The sequence below is a fragment of the Mobula hypostoma genome, chromosome 21 (genome assembly GCF_963921235.1).
Source record: "Mobula hypostoma chromosome 21, sMobHyp1.1, whole genome shotgun sequence".
Lineage (NCBI taxonomy): Eukaryota > Metazoa > Chordata > Chondrichthyes > Myliobatiformes > Myliobatidae > Mobula > Mobula hypostoma.
Genome location: NC_086117.1, coordinates 51,381,114 through 51,403,730, shown reverse-complemented (window position 1 = coordinate 51,403,730; position 22,617 = coordinate 51,381,114). Strand labels below are relative to the sequence as shown.

The 22,617-nt window shown below is 44.9% G+C and overlaps 1 protein-coding gene across 8 annotated transcripts in view; it reads right to left on the bottom strand.

The window, feature by feature from the left end:
- scarb1 (scavenger receptor class B, member 1) overlaps positions 1–22,617 on the bottom strand; it is a 72,801-nt gene that overhangs the window by 9,444 nt on the left and 40,740 nt on the right. For 7 of the 8 annotated variants that reach the window (XR_010021231.1, XM_063073990.1, XM_063073984.1 and 4 more), the window contains exons 8-12: positions 18,730–18,896; positions 14,296–14,414; positions 9,293–9,366; positions 7,992–8,043; positions 4,232–4,387 (exon numbers count right to left, since the gene is read on the bottom strand). Coding sequence is in view for 7 of the 8 variants with exons in the window: in XM_063073990.1 (XP_062930060.1) it covers positions 4,232–4,387; positions 7,992–8,043; positions 9,293–9,366; positions 14,296–14,414; positions 18,730–18,896 (568 nt within the window). In the remaining variant the exon portion in view is untranslated. The remainder of the gene's footprint in view (positions 1–4,231; positions 4,388–7,991; positions 8,044–9,292; positions 9,367–14,295; positions 14,415–18,729; positions 18,897–22,617) is intronic. The other variant, XM_063073991.1, reaches the window with a different exon arrangement.

Sequence of the window (22,617 nt, the reverse complement as noted above, 5' to 3'; positions counted from 1 at the left end):
GGTGGGGAAATCAAAAAAGTGATGAATACAGGACTATTGTTATATTTAAATGCAGAGTATACGGCACAAGGTAAATGACCTTGTAGCACAGTTAGAGACTGGCAGATGAGACTTGACTGAAAGAAGATCATAGTTGGGAGCTTAACATCCAAGGATATGTGGACAGGTATGTGGAGCTCAGAAAAATAGAGGGTTATAGGTAACCCTATGTAATTTCTACAGTAAGGACATGTTCTGCACAGCTTTGTGGGCTGAAAGGCCTGTATTGTACGTTTTCTATGATACACATTATGTCAAAAAGAAAGGCAAGTTGGCAGTGGGGATGGGATGGCTTTGTTGGTAAAAACTGAAATCAAATCCTTAGACAGGAGTAACATAGGATTGGAAGATGTGGAATCCCTGTAAGTAGAGTTTAAAAAAAACTGCAAGAGTCAAAAGACCCTGATGGAAATTATATACAGGCCTCCAAACAGTAGCTAGGATGTGGGCTGCACATTGCAATGGGAAATAGAAAATGCATGACAAGTAGGCAATGTTACAATAGTCATGGAGGATTTCAATATGTAGATAGATCAGGAAATTGAGGTTGGTGCTGCATCCCAAGAGAGGGAATTTGTAGAATGCCTACAAGATGGCTTTTTTAGAATAGCTTGTGATTAGCAATTCTGGATTGGGTGTTATGTAATGATCCAGATTTGATTAAGGATCTTAACGTAAAGGAGAACTTAGGGGGCAGTGAACATAATGTGATAGAATTCACCCTAAAATTTGACGGAGAAGTTAAAGTCAAGTGTATCAGTATTACAGTGGAGTAAAGGGAATTACAGAGGCATGAGAGAGGAGCTGGCCAAAGCTGGTTGGAAGGAGACACTAGCAGGGATGATGGCAGAGCAGCAATGGCTGGAATTTCTGGGAGTAATTTGGAAGGCGCAGGATAGATACATAACAAAGAAAAGGATTGGGAAGGTAGGATGATATGACCACAGCTGATAAGAGAAGTCAAAGTCAACATAAAAGCCAAAGAGAGGGCATATAATAGAGCAAAGATTAGTGGGAAGTCGGAGGATTGGGAAGCTTTTGGGATCTTACAGAAGGCATCTAAAAAAGTCACGGAGAGAAAAAAAATGAAAAATGAAGGTAGGTTACACGATTATACAAAAGAGGATACAAGAAGTCTCTTTCAGATATATAAATAGTAAAAGAGAGACAAGAATGAACTTTGGACAACTGGAAAATGATGCTGGAGAGGTAGTAATGAGGGACTAAGAAAAGGACAAACTTAATAAGTACTTTGTGTCAGTCTTCACTGTGGAAAACACTAGCGGAATGCCAGAAATGTGAGTATCAGGGTACCAAGAAGTGGCAGAAGGAATATAGTGTAGGGAAATACATGGTCATGCGCTTTGGCAGAAGGAATAAAGGCACAGACTATTTTCTAAATGGAGAGAAAATTCAAATATTCGAGGTGCAAATAGACTTGGGAGTATTCGTGCAGGATTCCATAAAGATTAACTTGCGGGTTGGGTTGGGTTGGTGGTAAGGAAGGTAAATGCAATGTTAGCATTCATTTCGAGAGGACTAGCATGCAAAAGCAGGGATGTAATACTGTGGATTTATAAGGTATTGATCAGACCACATTTGAAGTATTGTGAGCAGTTTTGGGTCCTTCATCAAAGGTGGTGTGTGCTGGCATTGGAGAGGGTCCAGAGGAGGTTTGCGAGAATGATCCAGGAATCAGAGGGTTAATATATGTGGAGGCTTTGAAGGCCTTGGGCCGGAGTTTAGAAGAATGAGAGGGGAGGGGGGAGAATTTCTGAAACCTATCGAATATTGAAAGGCCTACATCGAATGCATGTAGAGAGGATCTAGGGTGAGCTGCCAGTCCTGCCCGCTGTGGCTTTCTTCTGCCAGGTCATGCCCCCAACATTATCCGAAGTGGTATACCCATTACTGAGGGAGATGGCTACAGGGGTATTCTGCATTAACTGCTATCCCCTTCTCTCTGACGGTCACCCAGTTTCCCCATGACCTGCATCTTGGATGCAACTCCCTCCCTGAGTGTCCTGTCTATCAACCTCTCAGCCTCCCAAATGATCCGGAGTTCATCCAGTTCCAGCTCCAACTCCTTAACAATGTATGTTAGAAAAGGCAGCTGGATGCATTCCTTGCAGGTGAAGTCATCAGGAACACTGGAAGTCTCCCGGCCTTCCCACATCCCTGTAAGAGGAGTGTCCCACTACCCTGTCTGACATCCCCACTGCTCTAAATGTACAAGAAAAAAAATCAATAAATAACAGGAAAAAAATCTACCTACAGCCTACGTCTCTTCTCGCTGAAACCTCACTGAACTGAAGCCTCAATTCCCCACTCTTAACACTGGTCCACTCAAACAATGGCCGCTCTATTTAAACCAAACTTTTTTTATTGGACCTAGCCAAGTGCCTAATTATGCATGATCCAATTATGCACAAACCTCAGGAACTGTGGTGCACAAAATGTGCTGACTGCCACTGCTCACTTTTAAACTTTCCCTCCCTCTTCACAATCTGATGTCTCCTTGAGAACTGACTGCCCCACTCCCTTCTTTTTTTTGTGGTAGAGGGCAATACACTGTAGACATTTAAGAGACACGGATGGAGAGTTTTAGGCTCTGTAGTTAGATTGATTGTGAAGTACATTTATATAGGTTGACACATCATGGGTGAACTACTGCGTTGTGCAGTTAAAGTGGATAAATCCATGGGGCCTGACCAAATGCATCGTAGGACATTGTGGCGGCCAAGGAAGAAATTACAGGAGCCCTGGCAGAGATATTTATATCATCTTTAGCCAGTGGTGAGGTTCTGGAAGACTGGAGTGGTTAACATGGTGCTTTTATTCAAGAAGGACTAAAACTACAGATCAGTAAGAGTAATATCAATGTTGGTGAAGAAACAAGGATCTACCAGCACTTGGAAACGCAATGACTGATTACATATAGTCAGTATGGCTTTGTGTTGGAAATCGTGTCTCACCAACTTGATGGAGTTTTGTGAAGAGATGACCATGAAAATTGATGAGGGAAAGCAGTGGAGGTCATCTACATGGATTGGAAGGACTTTGTCTGTGTCTTACAGAGTTGGCTGGTTCATATGGGAAGTAGAGTGCGATAGCCAACTGGATACAGAATTCATTTGGCAGCAGGAGTCTGAGTGTGGTAGTGGATTTGCTTTTCAGATCGGAGGCCTGTGACCAGTGGTGTACCACAGGGATTGCTGCAGTTCAGCATTTTGGATGACAGCATAGTGGCCTGGTTAGCAAGTTTGTGGACGGCACCAAAATTGGTGCTATGATGGACAATAAAGATTGTCAAAGACTGCAACAGCATCAAGATCAACCAGGGAAGTGGGCCAAGGAATGGCAGATGCAGTTTAACTCTGACAAGTGTGAAGTGATGCATTTTAGAAAATTTAACCAGGCTGGGACTTGCGCAGCAAATGGTAGGGCTCTGGGGAGATCTAGGGATATAGGTACACAGTTCTCCAAAAGTGGCAATACAGGTAGACAAGATGGTGAAAACATTGTTTGGAACATTTACCTTCATGGATCAGGATACTGAATACGGGAGTAGGGGTGTCATGTTACAGCTTTACAAGTCATTGGTGAGGCCACTCTTGCAGTTCTGTGTGTCACCTAGACATAGGAAGGGACATTTTCTCCTGGATCTTGGGAGGATGATGGAAGATCTTATAGAGCAGAAGTTCCCAACCTGGGGTCCACAGACCCCTTGGTTAATGGTAGGGATCCAGGGCATATAAAAGGTTGGGAACTCCTCTTATAGAGGCTTATAAAAGTCACAAGACACATTGATAAAATGAATGGTTGCAATCTTTTCCCCAGGGTCAGGAGAGTAAAACAAGAGGGCAAATGGGTTGAGGTGAGAGGGGAAATACTTCAAAACCCAAATGGCAGATTTTTCCCCATACAGAGGGTGGTGGGTATATCAAAGGTTTCAAAGGTTCGAGCTGCCACAGGAATTGGCAGAGACAATTACGGTCACTATGTTTCAGACACTTGGGTAGTTACACAGGTAAGAAAGGCTCAGAGGGACACGGGCTAAACCCAGGCATACGAAACTGAGGCGGGCAACTAATTGGGCATGGATGTGAGGGCACATTTTGTTGCTATATAACTCTAACGCACTTGGTTTATCATTTAAACAACATTCTCATAACTAGTTAAACAACTTTACCTGCTTTTTCAGGTGTACAATTTTCAGTGCTAGAGCGACCAACACTAAAAGGCAGCCAACGGTAACCAGGATGTACTGAAGATATTGAAATACGATTGGCAACACCACCATGAAATAGTAAAAAGTGTTGACAGCTGGGCCATCAATGCACACACTCTGCAGGAAGAGGGGATGGAATTACATTGGCATGGTATTCTAGGAGGATGGAAAATGGAGACACAGAGATTCAGGACAATTTGATGGATTTGGTGTTTAATGTTGTCTCCTTAAGAGAAAACAAACACATGCTGACCATCTCCATTCAAGTAGAACCCCAAGCTCCCAGTCACTTGCTACGTTTGGTTTTCACCCAAGCTCCACGATGATCGATCCCTCGCTTACTCAGTTCCACAAAACCCAACCTTCTCACAATGATCAATTCTTCACTCACTCACAGTCCCACAAAACCCAACCTTCTCACAATGATCAATTCTTCACTCACTCACAGTCCCACAAAACCCAACCTTCTCACAATGATCTATCCCCCACTCACTCAGTCCCACAAAACCCAACCTTCTCACAATGATCAATTCTTCACTCACTCACAGTCCCACAAAACCCAACCTTCTCACAATGATCAATTCTTCACTCACAGTCCCACAAAACCCTGCCTGAGTTCAAGGTTTGACACTGCCCTGTCACCCAAGCAAACTGTAACCGTCGGGATTCTTGTTTGCAATTTATTTCAGATATTTTTTTCTGCATGTAAGAAATGGTTGATGATGGTCATCCACCTGAAATGTTTTCATCTCTGTAGATGCAGGTTGACCTGCTGGATATTTCCCAAATTCAACATTCTCCCCCCACCCGAGTTCCAGTCTGTTCTCTGTTCCCATTCACCTATTACTTGTCAGCTCCAAAAGTACTGTGTCTCTGGAACAGCTTCCACCTCCAGTTCAGAACACAAGACCAAAATTCGGCCATTTGGCCCACTGATCATCCTCTGCCGTTAACTCATGACTGAATTATTTTTCTCTCCCAACCCCATTCTCTTGTCTTCTCCCCTTAAACTTTGACACCCTTACCAATCAACCTTCATTTTAAACATACTCAAATACTTGGCCTACAAGCATCTGTGGCAATGAATACCAGATTCACCATTCTCTGGTTAAAGAAATTCTTCTTCACTGGTCTAAAGAGGCTGTGGCCTCTAGTCCTGGACTCTCCCACTATAGGAAGCATCCTCTCAACTCCATTATGTCCAGGCTTTCAATATTCAATGAGAGATCGTTCCTCATCCTGCTAAACTCCAGTGAGTCGAGGCCCAGGGCCATTAAATGCCCCCCATTTGTTAAACTTTCATTCCCACGATCATTCTCCTGAACACGAAAATTGGAGGAGAGGCAGGTAATTAGATTAGATTCAACTTTATTGTCATTGTGCCGAGTACAGATACAAAGCCAATGAAATGCAATTAGCATCTGACCAGAAGTGCAAAAGAATAGTATTATTTACAAAATAACTGCAAATAAAAAGTTAGTGCTACAGCACACAAATATAAAAGTACTGAGACAGTACAATACGGGTGCAATACTGCTTAGCGCTGTGATGTGAGGTTCAGCAGGCTCACAGCCTCAGGGAAGAAGCTCTTCCTGTGTCTGCTGGTGTGGGAGCGGAGGCTCCTGTAGTGCCTACCAGATGGGAGGAGAGTAAAAAGTCCATAGTTAGGGTGAGATGCATCCTTGATAATGCTTTTTGCCCTGCGTAATGTTAAGGAAGCGGGGAGTCTGTAGAGCTTACACAGATTAGGGGAATGGGCAAAGTGGTGGCAGATGGAATACAGAGTAGAGAAGTGTATGGTCATGCACTTTGGTAGGAGGAGTAAAGGTTTCAATTATTTTCTAAACAAGGAGCGAATTCAGAGATGAGGTGCAAAGGGTCTTGGGAGTTCTTGTGCAGGATTCCTTAAAAGTTAATTTGCAATGAGTCAGTCGTAAGGAAGGTAAAAATAATGTTACATTCAAGAGTACTAGAATATAAAGGCAAGGATATAATGCCTTTATAAAGCATTGATCAGATCACACTTGGAGTATTGTAAGCAAGTTTGAGTCCTTATCTAAGAAAGGATGTGCCAGCATTTGAGGGAGTCCGGAAGAGGTTCATGAGAATAATCCCAGAAATGAAAGGGTTAACGTATGAGCAGCGTTTGATATCTCTGGGCCTGTACTTGCTGGAGTTTAAAAAGAATGAGGGGAGATCTCATTGAAACCTATCGAACACTGAAAAGTCTCAATAGAGCGGAGCCTCAGTGTAGAAGGATGTCCCTTTAGAACAGAGATGAGGAGGAATGTCTTTAGCCAGAGGGTGTGAATCTGTGGAATTCATTGCCAAAGGCAGCTGAGGAGGCCACATTATTGGGTATAATAAATCAGCCATATTTAATGACAGTGAATCTTGATGGGCTGAATGGCCTAATTCTGTTCCAATGTCCCCATTCCACAGAAACCCTCCAGCCCACTCAACCTTTCCTCATAAAACATGTCCTCTAATCCAGGGAGCATCCTGGTAAATCTCCTCTGCACCCTCTCTAAAACTTCCATGTTTTTCTTACAATGAGGCAACTAGAACTGAACACAACACTCTTAGTGTAGTCCAACCTGAGTTTTATAATGTTGTAACATTACTTCGTGGCTCTTGGACACAATCCCTGGACTAATCAAAGCCAACACACCATACACCTCTCTCACAGTGGTGTCTGAAAAGAGGATGCTGTCCAAGTTGCATGCCATCTTGGACAATGTCTCCCATCCACTACATAATGTACTGGGTGGGCACAGGAGTACATTCAGCCAGAGACTCATTCCACCGAGATGCAGCACAGAGTGTCATAGGAAGTCATTCCTGCCTGTGGCCATCAAACTTTACAACTCCTCCCTTGGAGGGTCAGACACCCTGAGCCAATAGGCTGGTCCTGAACTTATTTCATAATTTACTGGCATAATTTACATATTACTATTTAACTATTTATGGTTCTATTACTATTTATTATTTATGGTGCAACTGTAACAAAAACCAATTTCCCCCGGGATCAATAAAGTATGACTATGACTATGAACAACCCTATCAACTTGCGAGGCAACTTTGAGGGATCCATGGACTTGGACTCCAAGATCCTTCTGTTCATCCACAATAAGAAACTTACCATCAACCTTGTACTCCACCTTCAAAGTTGATCTTCCAAAGTGTATCACTTCACACCTTTCCAAATTGTACTCCATTTGCCGTTCCTCAGTCGAGCTCTGTATCCTATCTATATCCTGTTAAAAATGGATATAGACAGGATACAACTTTCTACACTAGTTCTTCGGCCTTGTACTACCTCCCTGGCAACAAAAATGTCTTTAAATTTACTGCCTTTTATCTTGTCATCCTACAAGAGTAAGAATGGCCTAAAGAGAAGAAACAGGAAGAAAAAATGCATTTTGTATGGGGATCAAAAAAGGAAATAAGTGTAAAATTAATCGGTAGGTGTAGATGAACATTTTCTAAGGACGGTAGAGGCATAGACCCTCATTGCCTGCTTATGTAAAAGAACCGGGAGGAGGGAATTGGATGAGCTACTCTACCACCCTGGATGGAGACTGCGTACCTCCTCCCCAGAGCCAGTGAGGGCCAATTACCTGCAGATTTAGTGTGAATAACTTCCAACCCCGTCCCCATTTATAATACTACAGTGAAGCCAGTGTCCGTGTATGTTTTAAACCAAAAGCTTTTGACTTACCTCTTCAAACCAAAGCAAAGGCAACAGCACAGGCCGAATATTCCCAGTCTCCCTTTGGAAAGAAAATGCGCATTATGCAGATAAGGCTTCACAACTGGCTGCATCCCCTGCAACAGTAGACTCCAGAGATGGAAGAGAATAGAACTGGAAGGTATAGGCTATTCATTACCCCCCCCCCACCCCCATACCTCTGCTATTCTATATCATGGCCAAACGTTGTACCTCAATTGCTCTAACCTGTTCTCATGTGATTTCCTTAGTATTCAAAAACCTATCACCAGCACCACCTTGGGTAGAATACTGAGTGAACCGCTACAGCATTCTGTAGGTTCACCATACGGCTAGTACAGAGTTCTTCACTTCGGTTGGAATGGTTGACCCCTTATTATGAGAGCATGATCCCTAGTTCCAGGTGACCCAACAACACCTCTCCATTCATCTCCACCTGCCACCATCTAACAACTCCACTCTCACTCCCCTCCCCTATCTGGTAATATGTGCCCATCTTTTTTCACCCACTCTCAGTGCACCAATCACCTCAGGCTATCTTACCGCTACACTCTCTATATTCTGACCAACTCCCTCCCTCCCCTTTCAGTCCAATCACCTCAGGCTGTCCTACTACAACCATGTCTTTCTAGTCTGACCATCTCCCTTCTCCACTCAGTCCACCAATCACCTCAGATTGCCTTACCACTACCACTCTCTATACCAGACATCTCTCTCTCCACTCTCAGTCCACCAATCACCTCAGGCGGTTTACCACTACCCCTCTCCCTTGACTGACCATCTCCATTCTTCACTCAGACCAGATGCAGAGTTCTGACCACAAGTCTTGACAACTGATACTTCTCGACCACAGGGTTCCTCCAGCATTTCTACTCTATTGCATCTCCAAAGATATACCCTGGAAATCTCAAAAGAATCTTTTACATTTTTACTGTTGCCTTCCATCATCTGAACTTAAGAAAGTACAAGGCCAGACTCTTTCATCTGTTGCCAGGGGACACTCCTCTCAAGCCCGAATTCAACCTGGAGAATTAACCCCTTTATCACCAGGCCAGGAGGCCAGAGTGGAAGTAAGCAGACTGTCAGCCAGCCCCAACAACGCATCCACTGCAAACTAAAGACCGCGCAAGGGGTGTGACTGAAGTGTGTGTCTCCCATTGCCCTAAGCACAAACACATTACCACAACAGTTCAGGAAGTATAACAGTGTTCAGGAAGCAGTTGAAGATGTTCCTATGAACCGGCAAGTTCAGCCAGTTCACTAACTTCCTTTGAGATGACCATCATACTCACATTATCCCTGGCACTGCTTTCACAAATAGGTTCAGTTGCAATTTAATGGAGACATTCAAAGGGATTCCTGTTAACTGAAAGCAACAAGCAGAATTAATCTTAATCTGCAGTTTATTCTGACAGAAAACAGTTCTCTAAAACTGAGAACATTAAGTACCAGAAACACATATTTGAAACCATAACTATCCAGATATCATCATCACCCCAAACCCAATTGAACAGTGAGAAAAGGTTTTTCAGCTTCAGAATATGGTAAACATTTTCACATTACAGGTATAGAAGAAAAGCTTTCCTCACTGTCCACTACACCCCTTACTTGGTGTCATCCGCAAACTTGTGGATTTAGTTAACCATATCATCCAGATCGTTGATATAGATGACAAGCAACAGACCCAGCATCAGTCCCTGTGGCATTCCTCTAGTCACAGGCCTCCAGTCCGAGACTACCACTCTCTGGCTTCTCCCACAAAGCCAATCTTTAATTCAATTTACTACCTCATCTTGAATGCCAAGCAAATGAACCTTCTTGACCAACCTCCCATGCAGGACCTTGTCAAATGCCTTGCTGAAGTCCATGTAGACAACATCCACTGCCTTGCCTTCAGCAACATTCCTGAAAACTTCCTCAAAAAACTCTAAGATTGGTAAGACACAACCTACCATGCACAAAGTCATGCTGACTATCCTTAGTCAGTCCATGTTTATCCAAATTCTCATATCCAGTCCCTGAGAATACCTTCCAATAACTTTCACACGACTAATGTCAGCCAAATTTGTGACACTACAGTTGACAGTGACACACAGAGCAGGGGAAGTCTAGGTTAAGTGATAATGGTGGAGGATTCGTTAGTGAGAGAAATAAACAGGCATTTCTGTGGTCAAAATGGAGGTTCCAAGATGGCCCATTGCGTCCCTGGTGCCAAGATCAGGAAGGTTTCGGAGCATGTACAGAATATTCCAAACGGGCAGAGAGATCAGCCAAAGGTGATAGCACATCATTTAGAAAGAAGGAAGTGGATCTGCAGAGTGAAGTCAGTCAGAGGTTAAAAAAACTGGACCTCTAGGTCATGACCTTGGAATTATCTTTACACCATGTGCCAGTGAGGGTAAAAACAGGGAAAAGAACATTAAGAACTTAGATTCAGAATCAGGTTTAATATCACAAGCAATGTCGTGTTCATAGGTTTGTTCATGCTACCCCTTAATGGGTGGGCGGGTGGGTTTGGAGTCTATAGTTGCGTGGCAAGTGGGAGAGTGACCAGAATGTGAAGGATAAATCAGTGAGTCCAGTGGGCAGACACACCGGTCAGAGAGCGGGGGATGCTAATGGGCTCATCGGTGTTTAATATGAGGAGCTTCACCAGCAAGTCAGAGTTAGACAGTGGACCAGAACCGGCATCAAGTTTAATATCACTGACGTACTGAACATTGTGAAATGTGTTGTTTTGCGGCAACACTACGTTGCAATACATAATGATAAAAAACTATAAATTACAATATGTATGCGTAAAAAAGAAAATCTAATTAAATTAGTGTAAAAAAAAGAGGAAAATAGTGAGGTTCATTGTCTATTCAGAAATCTGATGGCGGAGGGAAAGAAGCTGTTCCTGAATCATTGAGTGCATGTCTTTAGGCTCCTGTACCTCCTCCCTGATGCTAGCAATGGCATGTCCTGAGTAATGGGGGCCGTTAATGAGGGAGGCAGCTTTTTTGAGGCATCACCTTTTAAAGTTGACCTGGATACTGGAAAGACTAGGGCCCACCACGGTGCAGCTGGCAGAGTTTAGAACTCACGGCAGATTTTTCCAATCTGTGCAGTGGCCCCTCCATACCAGGTGGTGATGCAACCAGTTACAATGCTCTCCATGGTACATTGGTAGAAATTTGAGAGCATCTTTGATGACATACTAAATCTCCTCAAACTCCTAATTAAATATAGCCACTGTGTGCCTCCTTTGGGAACATCAATATATTGGGGCCCAGGATAGATCCTCAGAGATTTTGACACCCAGGAACTTGAAACTGCTCACCCTTTCCACTACTGATCCCTCAATGAGGACTGGAGTGTTCTCTCAACTTCCCCTTCACGATGACGGCAATCAATTCTTTGGTTTTACCGACATTGAGCACAAGGCTGTTGCTGTAACACCACTCAGCCAGCTGACCTCTCGCTCCTGGCCGCCGCCTATCTGAAATTCTGCCAACGATAGTTGCATCGTCAGCAAATTTACAGATGATGCTTGAGCTGCACAGTCGCGGGTGCAGAGGGAAAAGCACACATCCCTGAGGTGTGCCAGTGGTCATGTTATTTCCAATCTGCAGAGACTGTGGTCTCCAGTGAGGAGGTCAAGGATCCAGTTGCAGAGGGAGGTACAGAGGCCCAGCTTTTGGAGCTTGCTGATTATACCAAGGGTATTATGATATTGCTGCAACTATGGAAACATAGTTGAGGGAAAGGCAGGACTGGCAGCTCGGCGTTTCACAGTATACAAGTTTCAGGCACGACACAAGGCATTACAAAGGAGAAGGGAGCAGAGAACATCACAGCAGTATGCAGAGAAGATACCCTGGACGGGACATCCGTCGACAGGCAGAACTCCACAACAGGAGGGACTTCCACTTTGCTAGTATTGTCCTGCATAATGACTTGGGTGAAAGATGAGTGGGTTAGTAAGTTTGCTGATAACTCAGAGTTTTCAGCTGTGGATAGTGTAGAAGACCAAAAGATATAGCAGAATACAGACCAGCTACAGATGTGGGCAAAGGGGGAAAAAACAGATTGTGTTTAACCCAAGCAAGTGTGAGGTGTTGCACTTTGGGAGATCTAATTAAAGGGGATGACCCTCAACAGCATTGATCTGTGCAGGGATCTTGGGGTCCAAGTCATAGCTCCCTGAAAAGTGGCTACACAAGTAGACAAGCTGGTAAAAAACGAACAAGGTATGCTTGCCTTCATCAGTCGGGACATTAACCAGGAAGTCATGTAGCGGCTGTATTAAACTTTGGTTAGGCCACATCTGGAGTACTGTGTGCAGTTCTGGATGTCCCATTACAGGAAAATTTGTGGAGTCTTTGGAAAGAGTGCAGAAGAGGTTCACCATGATGTGGCCTGGATTAAAGAGTATGAGCTACAAGGAGAGGCTGAACAAAGTTGGGTTGTTTTCTCTGGAGTGTCAGACGCTGAGGGGAGAACTGATTGAAGGATACAAGATTATGAAAGGAGGTCCCAGGCTTTTAGGTGTACCCTCCACGCCATAATGCCAGCTTTGAATTAGATTTGCCAACTTGCCCACAGCCCCTTGGACTCGAAGCTTCTGGGCCAGTCGCCACGCGGCCCCGTGAAGAAGACCTCACTGAAGGTTACGTAAACCACATCTACTGCACTACTCTCATTGACATCTTTAGTTACCTCTTCAACAAAGATCAGTCAAATGGACTTGCAGCTTGAGTGGTGGTGACAAAGGCAAATGTGATGTTAGCATTCATTTCAAGACGACTAAAACTTAAAAGCAAGGATGTAATGTTGAGGCTCAATAAGGCACTGGAGAGGCCTCACTTGGACTACTGAGAGCAGTCTTGGGCCCCTTATCTAAGAAAGAATGTGTTAACATTTGAGAGGGTTCAAAAGAAGTTCATGGAAATGATTCCAGGATTGAAAGGCTTATCATATGAGGAGCATTTTGATGGCTCTGGCCCTGTACTCACCAGAATACAGAATGAATGGGGATCTCATTGAAACCTAAAGAACATTGAAAGGTCTCAATAGAGTGGATGTGGAGAGAAAGTTTCCTATAGTGGAGAGTTTTAGACCAGAGGACACAGTCTCAAAATAGAGGGGCACCCTTTTAGAACGGAGATGAGGAGGAATTTCTTGAGCCAAAGGATGGCGAATCTGTGGAATTTGTAGCCACAGGCAACTGTGGAGGCAGTCATTAGATCTATTTAAGGATGAAGTTGATAGATTCTTGATTAATCAGGACATGAAAGGATACGGGGAGAAGGCAGGAGATTGGGACTGAAAGGGAAAATGGATCTGCCATGATGAAATAGTGGAGCCAACTCAATGGGCCAAATGGCCTAATTCTGCTCCTATATCTTCTAGACAGGCATAGATTATGTAGAGTATGTCTAACCCATTTGATAGATCTTCATTGAAGAGGCAACTAAAGATGTCAGTCAGAACAGTGCAGTAGATGTGGTTTACATGACCTTCAGTGAGGTCTTTGACAAGGAGCCACATGGCGACTGGCCCAAAAACTTAAGAGCCCAAGTTGGCAAATTTAATCCAAAACTGGCAACATGCTGGTGGAGACCTGTGACCACTGGAGTACCACAAGGACCCTTGCTGCTCATTACATACTGTCTATTAAAGAGACGTGATCAGTAATTTGACGGATTGCATGAAAACTGGTCACTCAGTAGTGAGCAAGGTAGTCTTAAGCTGCAGGACAAAACTGAAAATAAACAAGAGAAAATATGCAGGTGCTGGAAATCCAAGCAACAAATACAAAATGTCAGCAGGCCAGGCAGCATCTAGGGAAAAGAGTACAGTGGACATTTCGGGCCAAGACCCTTTGGCAGGGCAAAACTGATCAAGTTTTAAGATGGGTAGGCCAATGGTCAATGCAATGTCATTTGATAAGTGAATTTTGGAGGAATAAAGATATCCTCCCGGAGTAGATCCTGCACAATCTACAAATGTATCTTCATGAGCAAAACCTTTGCTATCAGCGAGGCAATGGTTCAGGTTTTCAGATGGCTTGAGGAGCGTTTCCAGTATTTTCAGTTTTCGCTGCAGATTTTCAGTGTACATGGCTACGTACAACAATGGAAACATTTTCAATAAATTATTTTGTTTGATATTTCAATCATACTAATACACCAAGTTATAGTGCTTCAAAGAGGAAAGCTACATCTCGGCTGTGAAGTGTACGTAACACAACTTGTCGGCAAATAGAATTAAGTTAATTTTCCATCTGAATCATCATTGAATTAGATCTTACCGGGTGGATGTCAACGAACAGTGCGTGGTCTTTCTCACTGGGGTGTAGCCCGTCCACAGCCTCCCACAGTGCAGGGTCGCCGTTGTAGAAGTGAGGATGCGAAATGAAGACTTGAGAATCTGAAAAACAAAATGAAAAGGCATAACCCAAAGGCTCACTTAACCAGAGCAGACCTACAAAATGCATCACTGACTACCACGTGCATATGATCAGTTAGGTTCCTCAAGGATGTTATAGCCAGGGTGGTGATGGGGACAAGCTCTCACTATCTATTAAATGCACCGAATGGTGTGTGTCTCAAATACCCTCTGACAACCAAGTCCAGCTCCTGGCCTTCATGTGCAGCTTAGTGACTTACATTTCTATTGATCGGAGAAGGGTCAAAGGTGAGTTACTGCTGCCTTAAAACCGGTTGCTTTAAACAAGCTCATCAGCACACCTAGAGAGAAAAATGATCTCAAACCTCCACTCCACTCATGGGGAAGGCTTTGGGAGTAAACCCAGAGGGAAAAATCCGGAGCTGGAATCCCTAAGGCAGTCCTACATTGAGTTCAATGCTGACTGGCAACTCCTGCGATGCTGCTGGTGTCAAACTGTATCAGTCTCCGCCGTTCCTTTGGGTTCATCAGCTATGTGGAGAGGGGGGAACAGCTCACTCTCCATATCGTACTGCCCTGGCCTGAGTACCTAGACAGCTAGGACACAACATCCATGGTCGAGCCTGACCAACGGAGGCCTCAGAGATGATCAGTTAAGGAAAGAAAAGGTTATAAAGAGATATACAAATAAGGTGTGTATTTGGACCAAATCTATTGTGTACAGAAATTAATAAACCAAAACAAATTGGCTCCACTTGGAATTATTTTACAAGCAGAGTCAGTGGCAATAGTTTAAAGTACAATTATTAAAATGGTTGTCGTGATGTGTCGAAAGCGGTAGTGCTTGTCGCTCTCACTTTCAGCTTCCACCGCTTGCTGGCAGTCCTGCGAAAAGGATGCGCAAGTCTCTCCCTGCTAGTACAAGCCTCTCCAGCAGCAAGCCTCACGTAGTGTCTCCCCACGGGCGACACACGGAAACTGAACTCAGGCTGAACTACAGAGGACGGGGAGGAGGTCTGGCCCCTGCACTCGTGGCACGCAGGCCCACCAGTGTGTGGACGTGCCCTGGTGCTCGTGAACCAGGTCCCCAGCATTGGGTAAATGGCCCCACTGCCTTGTGGGCAGCTTTGGGAGAGACGATGGCTACGGGAGTAAAAGCCAGACAGCAAACCCGGAGTGGAGCCCCTAAGGCGGCTGGACGTCTTTAAACATCCTTCCAGCAGCTCCTGCAGCCAAGCTTGTGCCAAACGTATCCTTGGACTACACTGGTGAGGCCGAGAGGGGAATCTTGACGACTGGGCATCTCAGGATCTCCATACCTTCCACCCAGGGTGTGATGATGATCATTACCCATTGTCCTTCGAAACAGATGGACACCAACCACAACCACATTTATTAACAGTATGTATACAGTACAAAACCTTGAGATTTGTCTTCTTACAGGCAGCCACAAAACCAAGAAACCCAATAGAACCCACCTTTAAAAAAAGACCATCAAACACCTGATGTGCAGAGAGGAAAAAAACAAAACAAATAGCAAACTGAAGTTTCATGAAATTGATTCTGCAGACACAAAGCCAAGCCTCACTGAGACCGATTCAGAGTAGGTCCTCTGGACCTTCAGTTCTACAACCACGTTTCACCAATGCTACCCGAGCCCATTTTATTCATCTCCCATTCTCACGTCCCATTCTCAGACTCCTCCAATCCTCCATCCACCACAGCCAATTTTCAGAGACAATGTACCTATTAACCCATCTCTGTGACATGAAAGGAAATTGGAGACACAAGAATACTTGACAACTCACGGGAAGAATGGAGATACAAGAGATTCTACAGGTAATTTTTTATATCTCAATCAAATCTACCCTTATTCTCTTACACTCCAGAGAATGAAGTCCCAACTTATTCCACCTTTTGTTATAAACATCCTTGCAAGTTTCCCCTGCACCCTTGCAAGGAGTTGGGGAAGAAAATTACAGAGGGATGCAACAACTTTGCAGGATGCAGGCAGGTTAGGCACAGGACACAGGACCAAATGGGGGTGGTATAGATGTTGGTGTAGCTGCCTTTCAGTTCCAAGGATCTGGGTTCACTCCTGATTTCTAGTGCAGTCTATGTGGAGTTTGCACCTTCTCCCTGTGCAACACACACAAAAAATGTTGGAAGAACTCAGCAGGTCAGGCAGCGTCTGTGGAGGGGAATAAAATATGGAATGAAGGGTCTCAGCCCAAAACATCAACTGTTTACTTCTCTCCACAAATAAGACCATAAGACATCAGAACAGAATTTGCCTTTCTTACCACTATTTCAGCTTGCAACTTAGCCTTTAGGGAATCTTATACGAGGACCCCTTTTGCGCTTCTGAGTTCTGAATTTGCTCCTGTTTAGAAAACAGTCAACACCTTCACTTCTAACAAAGTGCATGACCATATAACTGTCCTACACTGGATTCCCTTTGACACTTCTTTGCTCATTCTCCTAATATTGCCCTTCTGCACACTCCCTGCCCCTCCACCTACCTCACTAGGTCAGATGCTGCCCGACCTGCTGAGTTCCTCCAGCATCGTGCACGCATTGCACAGGGAGAACGTGCAAACTCCACATAGACAGCACCAGAGGTCAGGAGTGATATCAGATCCTTGAAAGGCAGCAGCCCCAACACCATGCCACCCCCATTTGGGCCTGGGCCCTGCACCCCTCTGTAATTTTCTTCTCCAACCCCTTCAAAGTATAGAGAAAACTTACAAGGGTGTTATTCATCCTTTCTCTACAAGCTAGGACTTTATTCCGTGGAGAGTAAGAGAATAAGGGTAGATTTGATAGCGATATATACAAAATTATGAGGTGTATAGATAGGGTAAATGTAAGGAACATACATCAAAGTTGCTGGTGAACGCAGCAGGCCAAGCAGCATCTATAGGAAGAGGTGCAGTCGAAGTTTCAGGCCGAGACCCTTCGTCAGGACTAACTGAAGGAAGAGTGAGTAAGGGATTTGAAAGTTAGAGGGGGAGGGGGAGATGCAAAATGATAGGAGAAGACAGGAGGGGGAGGGATAGAGCCGAGAGCTGGACAGGTGATTGGCAAAAGGGGATATGAGAGGATCATGGGACAGGAGGTCCAGGAAGAAAGACAAGGGGGGGGGAGTGGCCCAGAGGATGGGCAAGAGGTATATTCAGAGGGACAGAGGGAGAAAAAGGAGAGCGAGAGAAAGAATGTGTGTATAAAAATGAGTAACAGATGGGGTACGAGGGGCAGGTGGGGCCTTAGCGGAAGTTAGAGAAGTCGATGTTCATGCCATCAGGTTGGAGGCTACCCAGACGGAATATAAGGTGTTGTTCCTCCAACCTGAGTGTGGCTTCATCTTTACAGTAGAGGAGGCCGTGGATAGACATGTCAGAATGGGAATGGGATGTGGAATTAAAATGTGTGGCCACTGGGAGATCCTGCTTTCTCTGGGAGCACCGATGTGGCCTTTTATATATTGGTGAGACCCGACGCAGACTGGGAGACCGCTTTGCTGAACATCTACGCTCTGCCCGCCAGAGAAAGCAGGATCTCCCAGTGGCCACACATTTTAATTCCACATCCCATTCCCATTCTGACATGTCTATCCACAGCCTCCTCTACTGTAAAGATGAAGCCACACTCAGGTTGGAGGAACAACACCTTATATTCCGTCTGGGTAGCCTCCAACCTGATGGTATGAACATCGACTTCTCTAACTTCCGCTAAGGCCTCACCTCCCCCTCGTACCCCATCTGTTACTCATTTTTATGCACACATTCTTTCTCTCACTCTCCTTTTTCTCCCTCTGTCCCTCTGAATATACCTCTTGCCCATCCTCTGGGCCACCCCCCCCCCTTGTCTTTCTTCCCGGACCTCCTGTCCCATGATCCTCTCGTATCCCCTTTTGCCTATCACCTGTCCAGCTCTCGGCTCTATCCCTCCCCCTCCTGTCTTCTCCTATCATTTTGCATCTCCCCCTCCAGCTTTCAAATCCCTTACTCACTCTTCCTTCAGTTAGTCCTGACGAAGGGTCTCGGCCTGAAACGTCGACTGCACCTCTTCCTATAGATGCTGCTTGGCCTGCTGCGTTCACCAGCAACTTTGATGTATGTTGCTTGAATTTCCAGCATCTGCAGAATTCCTGTTGTTTAGGGTAAATGTAAGCTGGCTTTCTCCCCTCAGGTCAGGTGAGAGTAGAACTAGAGGTCATAGGTTTAGGGTGAAAGGTGAAATATTTAAGGGGGATTTGAGGGGAAGCTTCGCGAGCCCATTTCCATGATGTACTGCTCTTTGGCCTTGATGAAGGCCTAGACACCAAGGTACTCACTGTGCCTGCATGTGCTGACATTCAAAACCCCAGACTCCCTGCACGGGCAGAAGCCTTGGTTGGGGGGGTACACCGTTCCGTTGGCAAACATGGTCTTTGGGGCGATGTAGCGGAAAGATGGGATATCAAATGTCCAACCGGATTTCTCATACACTAGTTCCAGTGTTCTGTTCATTTAAAAAAAAGGCATATTAATGATGTTGCTGTAAAATCTATCCATAATAATCTTTGGCCTTAACAGTCACATACTTACAGATACAGGTCACAACATTTCAGCAGTCAACCTGACTGTCTTCCTCAGGTACAAGTCAGTCAAATGATGTCCCCCTTATATACCCTCTCGAGAGAGAGCCGGGCATGGGGATTGCTGAACACTACCTATCATGCTCATGTAGGCCAAGGTTTGATGAGGCCAACATCCTTGGCAAGGAAGAGAATGCTTGCAAGAGAAAGATTAGGAAATCACTGCAGATGGAGCATGCAGAGGATCTAAATGTAGGTTCTAAGAGTATAGAGATAGCTCTAATCTGGGACCAGACATTCCTAAAGAGAGTTTGGCCTTTAAAATAAAAACAATCAGAACAAGACCAATTCAAACTAGCCAATCAGGAATAGGTAATTCAGATCCAGCCAATCAGGATCAAACATTAATCCCCATTCGTGCCCTGCTAACTCTAGAGGGTATATAAAGGAGTGTCCCTAGAGGGACGTCCTTTGACTAACTTGTGCCCGAGGAAGACAGTTGGGTTTACTGTGAAACATTGCAGTCAGTATCTGGAAGTATGTGACTGTGAAGGATAAAGGATAGTATGGATAGATTTGATGACCAGTCACAAAGCTTCCATAGTCAGTTGCTGCAAAATGTCTTTATGCAAATCAGAGTAAACAGTCTTCTCACAGTAGATACATCCAAACTCTCAACACTATCAAGAAGATATTCTTTAGCGTTTCCACCAGATTAGGGTAGTCCAAAATTCTGGGGCACAGTTTTAGGGTGAGAAGACTATGAAAGGGCCTGAGGAACAACTTTTTTTTTACCCACACAGAGGGTATGAGTATACAGAACAGGCTTCCAAAGCAAGTGTTTGAAACAGGGATAATAGTGTCTAGGATAGATACATTGAGGGATGGGACTTAGAGGGATAAGGAACAAACGTAAAAGGTCGACTTCTTTGTAACATCTGTGAAAGAGTTTAAACTATCTTTAATGTCTCTTTTTTCCCCTTTTCAAGGTGGCTAGTCCTGTTGGAGTCTGATCTACAGCTACAGTTCTTCAGGGTGGTGGGTTCCCACTCTCAGAGCTGGCGTTAGTGATATCTCCGGGAATAGTCAGGAAGATGTTTGCCCTGTGAACGACCTGATTCCGCGCTAGTGTCACCGACTGAAGCATTGCAGGAGATTGGAAATCTAGACAGAGGATATGACTATCAGAGGCCCCTGCACTTGGGCGATTGCTCGATGGTGAGAGACTTTGCTGCCAATTCGTGAGTCGGGTGGGGGAAGAGAGAAACACAAAGCAACGCTGCAGACTAACATCGAAACAGCAAGCTGTTTGCTGTGGCAGGAGCAATACCCCCCCCCCCCATTATGTGCCTGTGTCATGTCGAAGAGTTGGGATGGACACTAGATCATGGTCTCTCTGGGGGTCTGCTATTGCCTGCATGGTGGGTAGTGAGGGGCTAATGCTTTTGCCGAGGTAGGTGCTTGTGTGGGGGAGAGGGATTCTAACATCTTTCTGTTATTCACTCTTTGGGGTTCTTCTGTTTCAAGGATGTCTGCAAAGAGTAAGAGATCCAGGCTGGATATTGTATACATTCTCTGATATTAAACAGAAGCATTGAATTGGAATTGGCATTGTGGGCAGCATGGACACTGTGGGCCAAAAGGCCTGTATCCCTGTTGTAATTGCTCTCCGGTGCTATAAGAGATGTTTGGACAGGTCGGGTCACATCTGCAATATTGTCTAAGTCTGGTCACCACACTGCAGGGAGGATGTGGTAGTAAGATTGTGGAACAGATTAGTATAGATGTTGCCTGCATTGGAAGGCTGTACAAGGAGAGTTTGAACAAGCTGGGTGGATTTGGCCTCAGTGGGATGCTAAGGGATGACCTTACTGAGGTTTATAAGATTGAGGAACATACAAGTAGATGGTCAGTCTCTTCCTGAGGGTCGGAGGTCTAAAACCAGAGAGCTTAAGGTGAGAGGGGTGAAATAAAAGGGAGATCTGATGGTTGTTATTCCACATAGGAGGTAGTGGATATCTTAGAACAAAACAAAAATGATGGTTGAACATCAGACTTTTGGGCCAGTACTTGGGTAGGAAAGGTATAGACCAAAGCTTTTTTATCCCATGGACCAATACCATTAAGCAAGAGGTCCATGGATCCTAGTTTGGGAACCCCTGCATGGATATGGGTTTAATGCAGGCAAACGGGTACGTGTAAATAGGCATGGGGTCATTGGGCTGAAGGACCCATTTACACAGAGTACAGCTTACAGACTGATTAACCCATGCAAATATCACAAACCAGTGCCACTGATATGTCCCATATACATGGTCTGATCTGATCATACACTCCTCTCAGAGAGTGAGTTCCAGGCGCCCCTGCAACCTAACAGCACACAGGAGAAATTTCTGAATAGTTTGCTACTTGAAACTACCGACAGGCTGAAATGCATAACAGGACCTCCTTCCACCAGATGGCAAAGAGGTGGCGGGTGTCGGGAAGGGTGTGGTCATGCACTTTGGCTGAAGGAATAAACTCCCAGGCTATTTTCTAAATGGGAAGAAAATTCAAACATCCTTAGTGCAAAGGGACCTGGGAGTCCTCGTGCAGGAATCCCCAAAAGTTAACTTGCAGATCGAGTCAGTGGTGAGGAAGGCAAATGCATTCATTTCCAGAAGACTAGAATACAAGAGCAAGAATGTAATGCTGAGGCTTTAGAAGGTACTGGTGAGGCCTCACTTGGAGTATTGAGAGCAGTTTTGGGCCCATTATCTAAGAACGGATGTGCTGACATTGGAGAGGGTTCAGGTGACGTTCACAAGAATGCTTGCAGGAATGAAAGGGTTATTGCATGAGGAGCATTTGACGGTTCTGGGCCCGTACTCACTAGAGTTTAGGGGGAAAGGGGAAGACAGCATCTAGGATCCGAGGCACAGCCTCAGAATAAAGGAATGTCCATTTAGAACAGAGATGAGGAGGGTTTTCTTAGGCCAGAGGGTGGTGAATCTGGGGAATTTGTTGCCATAGGCATCTGGAGACCAGGTCTATTGGGTGCATTTAAGCTGGAGGTTGATAGGTTCTTGATTAGTCAGGGCATGGAGATGGGGGGAGAGAAACTGCAGGCAGAAGGCAGGAGAATGGGGTTGAGAGGGAAATGGATCAGCCATGATGAAATGTTGGAGCAGACAACAGGCCGAGTTTTTCTCTCTATCTTATGGGATAGAACAACAAGGTGGGAAACAGGACTGAGTTTCATGGTTTTCTTCTTCCAATTTCCAGGATACAAGCGTTTTCCTCAACCTGCCGCAGTCCTGTATTTACATGGATCCACCAGCCACAGAGAACTGGCGAGTCGCTGACGTACACTGTTCAAGGAGGGAAGAAAGGATAATCCTGCAAACTATAGACCAGTGAGTCTCATATTAGCCATCGGGAAGTTAATGGAGACAATGGTTAGGGATAGGATTTGAGCATTTGGAAAACCATAGCCCATCTATTTATTTATTTGAGATAGAGCGTGGAGTAGGCCTTCCTGGCCCTTCGAGCCACACCACCACACAATTCACCAAGTTAATCCTAGCCTAATCACAGGACAGTTTACAGTGATCAAATAATCCACTTTGGGCTGTGGGAGGAAACCAGAGCACCCAGAGGAAACCC